Source organism: Triturus cristatus, chromosome 6 (assembly GCF_964204655.1).
Source record: "Triturus cristatus chromosome 6, aTriCri1.1, whole genome shotgun sequence".
Taxonomy (NCBI): Eukaryota; Metazoa; Chordata; class Amphibia; order Caudata; family Salamandridae; genus Triturus; species Triturus cristatus.
The window spans coordinates 1541477852-1541490777 of NC_140589.1; the positions used below are offsets into that span (position 1 = coordinate 1541477852).

The 12926-nt window shown below is 43.3% G+C and overlaps 1 protein-coding gene across 1 annotated transcript in view; it reads right to left on the bottom strand.

The window, feature by feature from the left end:
* The window catches only part of TASP1 (taspase 1), a 662603-nt gene that overhangs the window by 386504 nt on the left and 263173 nt on the right, over positions 1 to 12926 (bottom strand). The window contains exon 7 of the mRNA XM_085612698.1: positions 516 to 595. Within this exon, the coding sequence (XP_085468824.1) occupies positions 516 to 595 (80 nt within the window). The remainder of the gene's footprint in view (positions 1 to 515; positions 596 to 12926) is intronic.

Here is a 12926-nt window from a genome sequence, read left to right on the forward strand (position 1 = left end):
ACTGGTGAATGTGTCGTAGTCGCAGTGGCCACATTTTTGGGTTGGGTCTGGATTATCAGAAATAGGAGGCACTAGATCTTAGAGCTGTGTTTACTCATGATTTTATTCTAACTGTGTTAATTTGGACTTGTTCTTAACATTTATCCTGTTTGTATTTCTTACTTTGTAACTGTCTTTTTTGATGAAATTTATCGATAATAAAGACTAACGAAACGAAATAAAGAAACTGTTGTGTCTAATGGTATTTGATAAGGATGATCAGTTGTATTCCAAAATACGCCTATTAATCATATGTTTGATACTTTTTAGAAATCGCAATATACTTTAAATATTTCTCTGAAGGTGGAGTACAGGGACACTTTGTTTGGGCACGTAGCTCCTCCTACCTTTGATTTCACAGATCCTAACGTTAAAAAGTAGTTATCTCTAGAAATGTTGCATGCATGAAGATAGTTCTTTATAGAAAAACAAAATATTACAAAATGTGTTAGAGTTTGTTTTGACAAATTACTCACTGGTAGCCATAATGTCTGGAGAACAAGGTGGTACTCCATGATCCACTGCCCATCTGTATGCTCCGTCTCCAACTAAAAAGCTTTAGAGAAATACCACAATTAGACAATATCTCTTCTTCACTTTTCCTTGTATTCACCTGTTAACCAAATTTCATCCACATAATAGCTTCATCAAGCCCACCCAAAATTACAACATTCCAACGTTTGGGCTAAAGACAAATAGGAAAACCTAAACTACCTCCCTTCTTAAATTTGAAGAGCACTGGTTCTAGACTGACATAAAGCAACCTAGAATAAGCTAATCTAAACAGTCATTTCACCACAATGGGTTTGCATAGAACAAGCATTTTGTTTGTTAATAAAGTTTTCACTTCTTTTTGACATTGGAGAAATTAAACAACAAAACTGAGTTGATGCACATTAACATTACTCCTCACCCATTATACTACATTCACTAGAAAAGAAAATATATTAATTAGTTACATATTTTTAACACCAAAAAGTCTTACTGGACACTTTGTATCTGGATTCCACATTAATATACTTCATTACTCAACAATTAGATGTTCGTCAGGAGCTACCACTTAGAATACATATGAACTGAAACCAAAAAATCATCATTCCATGCTGCTCCTCCACCCCCAGTTCTAAAGAAAATTATTTTCCAACTATCTTAATAAACACTGTTCCTTCTTATGCACCCGCATAATCATGGATATTTTTAACCAGGACGAAACATAATTTGTCCGCCCTATCCAACCATCTCCCGGTAAACACATATTCTCCACACATTTCTGTGGTGAACAACAAGTTCTTATCATGGACTCTATCTCCCTTACTCAACCCTTGCTGATAATTTATCATTCCGCAAAAGAAACCTCTATAATCAATCTATTAGTCATCATTGCTCCTCCTCTAATCTCCATCATAATCACCACTATTTTTTGCAGAACAATATCTCTTAACATCATCCTTGGTTTTCTGAAACAAATTTACAACAATTCGACTTCATAAACACTCACTATCCTTAATGTATATTCAGCCTCTGCACTCTAACTGCAGACCTAGACCTCGCCTCCCAGTCACATCGTAAAACACATATGCACTCCATTCTATATATTTATCACCATTCACATGGCTAGGTCAAACTATTACTAGTACCGCTTCATCACTCTCAAATCTCAACTGCAAGAACTATGTAGCATTCTAAAGGTGCATCAGAATTGCATTCTAAACACTCTCTTCTTTCCTCCACATGCAGCCCACAACCTAGCCCTATATTGCCCCACCACCAATTACTTTACCTCCTCTTTCTGTCATATCATTTCTACCACTTTTAACATATTAACAACCGCCCTCGCTACCACTACCAACTTTCTACATGACTCAGACCTGCACAACTGTCTGCTCTGGCCTGGATACCTTTACTTTTATCTTCCACATGGAACTCATGCCAACACTCAAGATGACAAATCCATCCCATGCACCGTCTGACCCTCAGTTTACCAAACCTCTTGTCCAATCCCACCAATTTGGTTTATTCTCCAAAAATGTCAATGGTTAGTGCTCAATAGACTCTTTCAATAACCCTACTCTTAAAACCTCTACAGCCCGCCAGATTCTGGCCTTCACCAGCTTCACTCTAGTGATACATCTTTGTTACAAGACTCCAGCTTTCTCACTTCACTACCAACACCTTTTTTCCATCCACATCCCTCTCAGCAGGATATGAAACAATGGATTGCCCAATCCTGTATGGGATTCTCAACTATGTAGGCATCATGGGAAAGGCCTGTAACTGGTACTACTTGCATCACTCCTTACAATTAAACCTAAATCTAATGGTGCCCATCTTTCTGACAGTTGAACCCACTGGCAGGAGGATCTAATCTGGGCCATTTTCTTCTTTGGTTTTTCACATCATCTTCACTCAGATCCGATTCCCAATCCCAGCAACACGCTTCTCTTTCAAGTATTTTTCTATTTTTATTTGCGCATTTTTGGCATCCCTTTCATGGAAGAAAAGTGTTATAAAAACCAAATGTTATTTGTACCAGGCAGTGAAAATAAGACAGACGGTAAAATAGAAGCATATCATTGCCTTTAACAGGCGACATTAGAATATGTATGGTGCATATGGGGTATATCTTCTCTTAGGCGACAATAGGGTTTACTGTTTGGCAGGTGCCTATGCACAACCCAATCTGATAGATTTTGGGGGATTGGATTTGCTGCCTTTGGAGCTTTAGACTATGTGAATAACACCATAAATTCTGGAGGCTAGAGTGCTTCCTACAGCATGATTTTAGCTTCCCACTGATTGAACATGTTGTTAATTTAAAATGTGTTACATCTGATATACTCAATATAATGTCCTTATGTTATTATGTCCCACCCATCAAAATAGCATCTCAACTGGTCAATGTTTCTACACAAGCTGTAGAATACTTTTACATATCGCATTGAATGCGAGTAAACACTTCTGGAAAAACAGCTGACTTTTTATCTTTCAATATTCACTGTAAATATAAATAATGTTCTGTTGAACCTTAAGCAGAAAGATTGATTTCATCTCAAGCAGGGATATATGTAACCTTCTGATCTCGGCAAACATTTAAATGTTCTACTTAACCATACTACAAAGTGACACAGTAATGTAGGAGACAAGCACTGAAAAGGACATCATTTAAACCGTTTGACTTCCTGATCCCATTAAAATAAGGCTAGTTAGACCTCCTGCACAATGTTGATTGCCATATCCAGGTTACTCAAAGTATTATCTGATTGAGAAAATAGCTACATTCGACACTGTCTCATCTTAGAAAGAGTTACCATGATCCATATGCACAGATAAAGCCAGCTTTGAAACGGTACACTTTAGTCACTGACCAAAAGCAACAGACCTCTCTTTAAAATGGATTAATGTCTGCTTCAAGGCCAAGATCCTTTTTGCAGAGAGAAGCATGAATGAGAATGATTCCAAACAATGCACTGATCCTTCATGCAGGGGGAAGCATGAATTAGGACAGAATTTCCTAAAATGTGGGTCACAACCTACTGATGGATTGCGAGCTAATTTCTGGTGAGTCAGGGAAAGGCCAAATAATAAACAAAGATGTCTTTAAATTCTGTATTTATCTTATCACATTTGCTGCGCTTCACAGATAGAGGTCAAATGTCAAGCTATGCCTTCTGACAAAAGTGCTGCTTTTTTAGCATGGGAATTGGTGTTTAAAAACTCCTCTCACTTTGCAGTCAGAGAAAGAAAAGTAAAGTGAATAATGTGGCAATCTTTATGGGATACAGGGAGTGTGAAAGGAATGGCGTTAGGATGTAATTTTGTTATTAATAGACAGCAAAGTGTAAATACCTGCAAACAAACAGTACTCATTCAATAGTTGGGAAATCAAAACTGAATAAAAAGAAATTTTGATTCTAAAGTTTAATGGAAATAAAGATTTTAATAGGATCAAAGCAAATGAAGACTATGTACTTGGTGATGCACAAATTATAAATAGTCACTGAAACCCGACTTCCACAGATTATGATTTGTATGCTATAAGGTTGTATCAGTAAAACCTACGCCTATGGAAGTTAGTGGCCAGTCCAATGGAAAATGTGCTGTCTGTAAATGACAGTGCGCTACCACATGATGCTTTAGTTACATCAACAACATTGCTCGCAAAGGTTAATATTAGTCTGTTGTTCTAAAAAGTGGGTCATGGTTCTAAAATGTTTTGGAAGCACGGAACTAGGATGTTTCCAAAGAAGTTACTAATAAACCTTTTGAAGTACTTCACATTGAAGCTGCTTGGTAACGAAACGCAGACTGAATGGAATTAAAAGAAGGCTGGAAAGTGGTCAAAGAAGTGAAGTATACAGCATTCGTAAACAATCTAACTATAAGCAAAAATGGGTCCTGTGAATGCACAGGTTGATGACAATCAATTTGGTGTATACTTTGGTTGCAGAGTTCCAGTTTAATGAAAGGTAATTCAACTGATATGTATGACCTTCCACAACAAACTTTAAGAAGTTCCTGCTGTCTTCAAGAACAATAATATATAAACTACTGCATACATCTAATTGGTTACAGTGCACCAAGTAAACTGTGATTTGCATAAATAATGGCAATAATAACTTTTTATGTGCCGCTTCATGCCACACTTCTGCTGTTTCTCAGAGTTGTAAGTAACATGCATTATTATCATTACCCAGTTTGATGATACTCGTTTTACCAACCTTGGCAGGATCGACAGTGAACTTTCCTTTCCAGAATTAAAATTTATAAATGCAGATCACAGCAGATGTTGGAGACGAGCATTCCTGCACTGAGGCAGCATGCCAGCTCAGTAAATTAAATGGCTCCATTTCAGACTGATATCACGAATGCCTAGAAATTACAACAACCAGGGTTTGATGGAATAGATCATTACCACTGTGCAGTGCAAAATGATACCACTGAACTTTTTGACCACTTGTGGCATCCAATTATCATATGGATATTGTCTTTGGACAGGATTATTTTTTTGTGGAGCAAAAATATCCTTTATACCCAAGGAAATTCCACAGAGGTAACACCTTGGCCTTCATGGTCTGTACGGTCCGTTTAGCAATGTGAGGAGAAATTTCAGTCAATTTGGCTATCTGATTAATCAAAGTGACAAGAGGGAAGGGAATCAGTTTGGCGGAAACACCAGATGTATCTCTTTACTGTACTTATGTCTAGGAAGGTCCTGCAGTATCCCATGCAAGTCCCCCTTAGCCTGGATAACCACAAGGTTACAATACCATGAATGGAAAAAGTTACAGATAAATATCTGTATTGTAATGTTTGCAGCAAGCAGTTAAACAGGGGCACTACAAACAATTGTTTACATTGGACCACTTCCACGAAGAAACACTTAAAAACAATTCCAAAAAGAGGCCACAACTAAATGATGCGGGAGAAACGAGGTTCAAAATGAAAATCCACCTGTACAGCACCCTTGGGAGATCCACCATCAGCTGCAGTCATTATAATACTACCTGCCTTCAAAAAAGTAAGTGAGATGCTTACTCACTGTGGGAAATGCCACTTGCTTCTCATCGTACAAATCTCTTCTGTGGGTGCACTTTCCATTTTTTACTGTTCTCAGGTTCTATACTCATACACCAAAAGTGATGTACCGTTAAAAGAATCATAAATGAACTGTGGGATAAAACAATCATAAAGATTGTAGAAAAAAAACCTGCATACTACGTGTATGTAAGTAAATACAGTATGGAGAAGTTTTCAGAACACCAACTTGGTATCTTACTACGAGCTGTGCAGAATATCCATGGGATGACTTACATGACTTTTGAGACAAACTCTAACATTAAAGGCAAAAACTTCAAGACACCAGGAGAACTTAGCTGTTTAGATCCAAAATAGTTTGCAGGTACTTTAAGCAGAGACTACAAACAATGCTGTCCTCCATCTGGAACTAACAAAAATCCACCTGTTGGAGGAATTACTGATTTCTTTTCGCAAAAAGAGTACCAAGCAAGAGGTGGTCCTCATATTCATATTCTGTTCTGGGTAAAAGATGCACCTAAATTTGGAATAGACACAGATAAGTCTATACTTTCAATCATAGAACAGTATATGACATGTTGCATTCCAAAAGACACTGAGGAAAAAAGCCTAAAGAAGCAAGTACTGTGTTTCCAATCACACTGATGTGGAAAGTAGTGTCAACAGAAACATTGAACGTTCATGTTTTTCACAGTCTGAAACCAGTTGCTTCATCCCAGGTCACTTTGAAAAAAAATTGAAAAGTATTAAACTGTTGGAAAACCTTCTTAAAAAACAACAGTTATTGGTTTGCAAACAATTCAAAAGTACCCCACAAAATCCTCCCAAGACTGGTGACACAGTTTCTGACTACCTCTAAATTTCAACCTGCACTCTTCTGGGGTGAATAAATACTAGGGTCTCCCTTATGGTGGGATACATCAACCTCTTCCTCTTCTCTAGGGCCAGTAGGTCATCCCACCCATCACCCGGAATATGACTCTAAAGGACAGCTATCAAATCCTCCTCAAAGATCCTCTGTACCTCTAGAGCGACTTCACATGCCTGAAACCACCTGCACATATCAAGCCACACTTTAAAGTCAGGCACCAAGTCTCTGGGTAGACTTGGTGCCTCGCTTCAAATGTTATGAATCAGACAAATATCTCAAATTTACAAATTTCAATTGTTCTAGTAAACTCCATCTTATCTGCTAAAATATCATCATTTATCTTTTGTGTGCTGTAGCCATCGTCAATTTCGACTCCGGACGATGTTTCAGAATATAAGATGGAGGTTACAAGAACAATTGGAATTTGGAGACATGAGATCTTTATCTGATTCACAACATTCGAAGCCCTGAAGAAGCGAGAAACGTGCGAAACACATGTTGGCTGTGGATGTCATGTTCTGTAAATGGAGAATTTTGGATTAATGTTTGAAATGTAGAGACTTTGAAATAAAGACTTTATATGGATCTTTGAATTGCAACGTGTGTTCTTCTCAGTAAATTTATATCCATCCTACTGGAGGTCGCCAGTAGGCAGTTATAGTTAGGACCTAGTTTTCATAGGACAAGCATTTTTTTACTTGCCTATAACTTTGCCTCCGTTTGACCAATCTTCATGAAATTTTCACCATTAAGTGTCAAAGTAGGTTCTGTGTGTCATGGAAAGTTTAGGGTTGATCCGTGCAGTGGGGACCGAGACATAGGGGCACGAAAAAAGGGTGTGTTTGAATGTTAGTTCCCATAGGAACACGTTATTGAACCTACAGGCCGAACCGCTGCACGGAATTTTACCAAATTTGGCAGAAAGGTAGATGATGTTACGCAGGCTGTGCTTTTTGTTATTTGGTGCAAATCCGTCAAGTAGATTTTGAGACATTTAGGCCGAAAATTATAGATATATCTCTGGCTGTGGATATTTCGCGGTGGTTTTGCAATTAATCACGACTGCGCGTGCCAACGGGAATGCTCTCATTGGCCTGACACAACCTGAACAGAAAGTTGCGGCTGCCATTTTATCATCCGGGAACAGTTCCCAGGCCTGAAAATATGTATGAAAGCTAACATAAGGAGTCAGGGTGGACATACTCTGAACCCATGTTTAAGAAATAGGTGTGTTAGTGACACAAGTTATGAGTCCAAAATTGATTTTTATATTCACACGCGATATTCATGATGATGCCACGATAGCGTGGACCCCGGGTACCATCGCGAATATCGCAACGTCATCGCAAATATTGATGAAAATATATATATATATGTACACACTCGCTGGTCACCGTCACACACTCATGTACGCACTCAGACTCCCTCAGACACTTATACACCCATTCACATATCCACTAAACACACATATACATCATCACATACCCACTCAGATACTCATACACTTGTAGTGTCTAGTTAGGCACGCTTTAGTGTTCCACCTGTCACATAATACACATTTTACACCCACCCACCACAGGAGTCACCAGTCAGGTGATCCTGCCAATAAAAGGGGCCGGGGGCTCGTGCCCTGGTCAGTTATTGCACCAGTATACCATGTGTCCGTGTCCCCCATTTATCCGGATATGGGCCTGAGGCCAAAATATTACAATGGTGACGAGGGTGGGATAATCCCGCGTGCGCAGCTGCCTTTTGGAGGGTGGTGAGGGGGAAAATGTATTTGCCCATGCTGAGGGCACCCCCGTGTGCAGGCGCCGGAATTCGCCGAAAACCCGCGGGGCGTGTGAAGAGCCCCGGGGTGAAGAGGTGGTGACCGAGAGCCTACCCCGAGACCGATGTGCCTGCACTTGACTGCACCCCCCTTGAGACTGAGCGCTGGACGCGCCTAGCTCGCATCGGGCGTGCGAAGAGCCCTGGGGGTGCAAGAAGCCGAGCGGGAGCCCACCCCGCATCGGATGAGTCGGCTGCCTGTAGAAACGGCAAAGAAAAGCCCTCGGAGGACAGGAGTGACGGTAGGCGGGCCCGGACTGCCAGGACGCCGGCCACCGCTGCAGAGGAGGCCTGAGCCAAAGCAGGCAGAAGGTGAGCCTACTGCAGCGCGAGCAGGGGTCCGCGGGAGCCCACCCCGCCTCAGCAGCAGAAGGTTGCCGGCCGCGGGAGGACCGGGAGTGGAGTAGCTAATCACTCCCCCGCGAGGAACACCAGCGATGCCCCGCCTGAGGGCCCAGAAGCCAGACTGCGCCTGCACGGCGTGAAATCCCCGCGAAGCCCGTAGGCAAAGAGATTGCCACCCCAGCGAGTGTGAACAACACCGGGAGGCCAGCCAAAGTGAAGGGGAAGCCGCGAGATGAAAGCGGAAGAGAAGCCCGTAGGGTGTACCCTGCAGCGGTAAAGGCATTGAGAAGGCCGCAGTGCAGCAGGCAACAAGGGCCCTGATTACAACTAACTAAATAAAATGACTTACTGGGGAGACGAGGATGATCTCCTGTAGACCTTCAATGTTCCGGGCGAGGGGCCAGCTGAGGGGGTGCCCGCTCAGGAGACGGCATGTGCAAGGCCATCAGGAGTCCCGAGGCAGGCCTGTGTGAGTAAGGGACATAAACAGAAAAGTTCACGAGGCCCGCAGCGTGTGTGAGGCTCCTGGGACCCATCAGAGCGCTGCCGGGCAAGAGAAGGAGCAGCAGCGCCATCTGGTGCCCATTTCATGCTACTGCACTCTAAGGAAAGGACAACTCTTGCAGAGGGAACATTTGTGCAACAACAAGGAAAAGGGACAGTGAAACAGAAAAGGCGCATTGGAAAGCAGCCAAGGCGAAAGTGCAAGCGGCAAGAAAAGGCGCATTGGAAAGCAGACAAGGCGCAAGCGGCAAGCCCAGCAACTTAGGGGCAGCAAAGGCTGATGAAGACGGATAGAAGAAAGACTGACTGACGTAGCCCGCATTCCGAGCCACAGATTGAGGTAAAGGCAGCACCTACCACGAGTTGCCTGCAAGTGGTCCCTCTGCTGCAACAACGCTTGTGCACAAGACAATAGCCCAAAGCAGCAAGCCACTGAAGGGATGGAAGGCCCCAATCAGAAGCGCGCCAAAGCAATGCGACTGCAGAGAGAAGAAGAAGAGGTGGTTGAACAGACCACCAGAAGCAAGAAGACCCCGAAGAGGGCAGAATTGAAGAAGACCCCATAGAGGGCAGAATTGAAGAAGGCCCGAAGAGGGCAGTAGACCCAAAGAGGGCAGAATCGAAGAAGACCCCAAAGAGGACAGAATCAAAGAAGACCCAGAAGAGGGCAGAATCAAAGAAGAGCAAGACCTTCTCAGAGAGATGGTGCCAACGAAAGTTCCCAAGAGGAAATACAAGTCCTACTGACAGGACAGACCTGAGACAGGTCCACAGTGAGACCGTCTGGACGACGTCGTGGCCAGCGAGGTGTCCATGCGACGTCAACAGGAGACGTCAACAGGATGTCACCTCCAAGCTAGATCCTGATCGAATGGAGGAGAAGAGAGTGGCATAACGCCACTCCACAAAGGGAGAAGGAACAGCGACTCAGCACCACTGGACAGATAACTATCACGGGCGTGCAGGAGAAAAGGAACAGAGCGACAGGGCAGAGGGCTCGTATCACCACAGTATGTGCGCACCTCGAGACACCAGACAGCCACCCGCCAGACCGACATCTCGGGAGACAGCCCACGGAGAAGAACCAAACACAAGCCGCAACCAGCGCGAAGCGAGTATCTCTCCAATGCTTCCCCGCGCGACAAGCATCGGCAGTCCAAGTCAGATGACATCCCTGCATCTCACCGCAGATGCCACGGGTGACGGACAACCTCAGCAAGACAAAGGCAAACTGCAAAGCTCCTCCAGTCCTCGCTCCACAAGATCAGACCGCCGCCTGCTGCCCAACTGAAGAACAATCACTGGAGTTCCACGAGGCGAGCCACCCAGGACCCGTCTGTGTGCCACTGTCAACTTGCAGAATACCAACGTAGAGCACACCCATGATCCACACGGTTCCGTGGCAGCCCAGCGGGAAGACTCTCCAAGCAAAGGCTTCATATACAGAGATCTTCCAGAGTGGACCTCACCGCAACTCTCAATCCACAGATGCTGGACCTTCATACATGGACTTTGACACTGCGAGACCAGGCCGGCCTAAGGCCTGAAGAAACTGATTTAGTAAATGTAAATGTAAATGTATTTGTACTTATATAGCGCACTTCTACCCAGGGATCTCGTAGCGCTGTATTCATACCGCTGTGGAACCCTTCCTGGTTTTCCTGTGAGATGTCCACTCCTGGGCACCCCCAAGGTGAAGCCAGGCATCCTAGCGCTGTGGGGGCCGTTGTGGAGATTAAGCAAGCTATTGCCCAGAGTTTCACAGTGGGACCCATGATTAGAATAGGCACCGAGGCGAGAATTATCAGGTCCGGGGAAATTGAATCCAAGAGCCACCGAGGCGGGAATTGAACCCTGGTCCTGGGCCAGACCTCTGCATCAGGGTCTGCCGCTCTAACCATTGAGCCACACTTCACCACAGTACTATCCGTTGTTTGTTTATTTTTCTTCCTGGTTGGACTTTCATTCTTTCTTTTCGTTAAAGGTGGGGAGGGATGTAGTGTCTAGCTAGGCACGCTCTAGTGTTCCACCTGTGACATAATACACACTTTACACCCACCCACCACAGGCGTCACCAGTCAGGTGACCCTGCCAATAAAAAGGGGGCTCGTGCCCTGGTCAGTTATTGCACCAGTATACCATGTGTCCTTGTCCCCCATTTATCCGGATATGGGCCTGAGGCCCAAATATTATAATACTCACTCACATACTCATTCAGATACTTATGGGCCCACTTGCAGATTTACTCGGAGAGTGATGCACCTATGTACAGACCCACTCAGAGACTCATGCCCCTACTTACAGACCCACTCACACACACGTATGTTCTCACAGACCCACTAAGAAACTCATACACCCACTCACAGATCCATTGAGACACTCATATACCCACTCACACACCCATACAGTCACTCTCACACTCAGTCACAGACCATGTCAGAGACTTATGGACTCAGTCACTCATACAATCAGAAACTCACACACCCACTCAGAAACTCACTCAGATATACATGTACCCACTCACTCAACTAGTCAAGGCTCATGCATCCACTCACAGGCCCACCCAGACACTTGTCCTCTAAGTCACAGAACCACTCAGACACTCATGCATGCATCATTCACTCAGACTTATGCTCTCACTCACAGACCCATTGAGACACTCATACACCCACTCACAGAGCCACTCAGGCCCTCATACATCTACTCACAGACCTACTCAGACACTCACACACCCATACAGTCACTCATACAACCACTCATAGATCCAGTCACAGACTTATGCACCCAGTTAGTTATACACTCAGCAACTCATATACCCATGCACAGTGGCACTCACAGACCCACGCACCAACTGACAGAACCACTCAGACACTCACGCTGCCAGTCATAGACCAAATGAGAGACTCATGCACTCACTCACAGATCCACTCAAACAATCATGCACCCACTCACTCACCCATTCAGACACCCACTTAGACACTCATGTATCCACTCAAAGATCCAGTCAGACAGTCATATACTTACTTACAAATGCACAAAGGAACTCATGCACCTACTCATAGATTGAGTGAGACGTATGCAACCAATCACAGACCCATTGTGACGCTGATGCACCGACTCATAGATGTACTGAGGAAGTCAGCCTTTTTGTTTCATTAGTATTGCTAGGCTGATGCATCGTCTCACAGATCCCCTCAAATACTTGTGCAGTGAATGAGAGACTTAGAGATACGGGGATGCATGCAGTCATAGATTACACTGAAAAAATAATGCACTGAGTTATAGCCTGAGTGAGAGCCTCATCTGTCTTCGCCCTGAAGACATCCATGTGTGTGTGGGACGAAACGCATTGGCTGTGTTTTTCACTTCAAAAGAAAAAAATGAAAATAAAGATAAAGTTCTTATAAAAGAGACTCTGGAATCCGCGATTTCTTGTTGTATGGAAATGTTAAAAAATTTGTGATAGGGATGTAGCAGCTTGTATTGCTCACCAGGAACCTGTTGCTACAAGTGAATATATAAGTTTGAAACTAGCTCCTTCTACCTATATCTTTAATTGAAACTATGTCTAAGTGTATTTTTCAGTATGTGAAATACTTTTGCTGATCACAGATTCTCCACAGTAAATGGACAATGTTGTACCAACTCAAAAAATTCTTAAAATTAAAACCAGTTATAAATGTACTTTCTGATAAACATATACCAAATCAAAAATGAGTGGTATATAATATAAATATAATATACAATATCCTATTATGGAAAGAAAATACGAAAATCTTAGAGGCTCACTTAAAAAAAATGG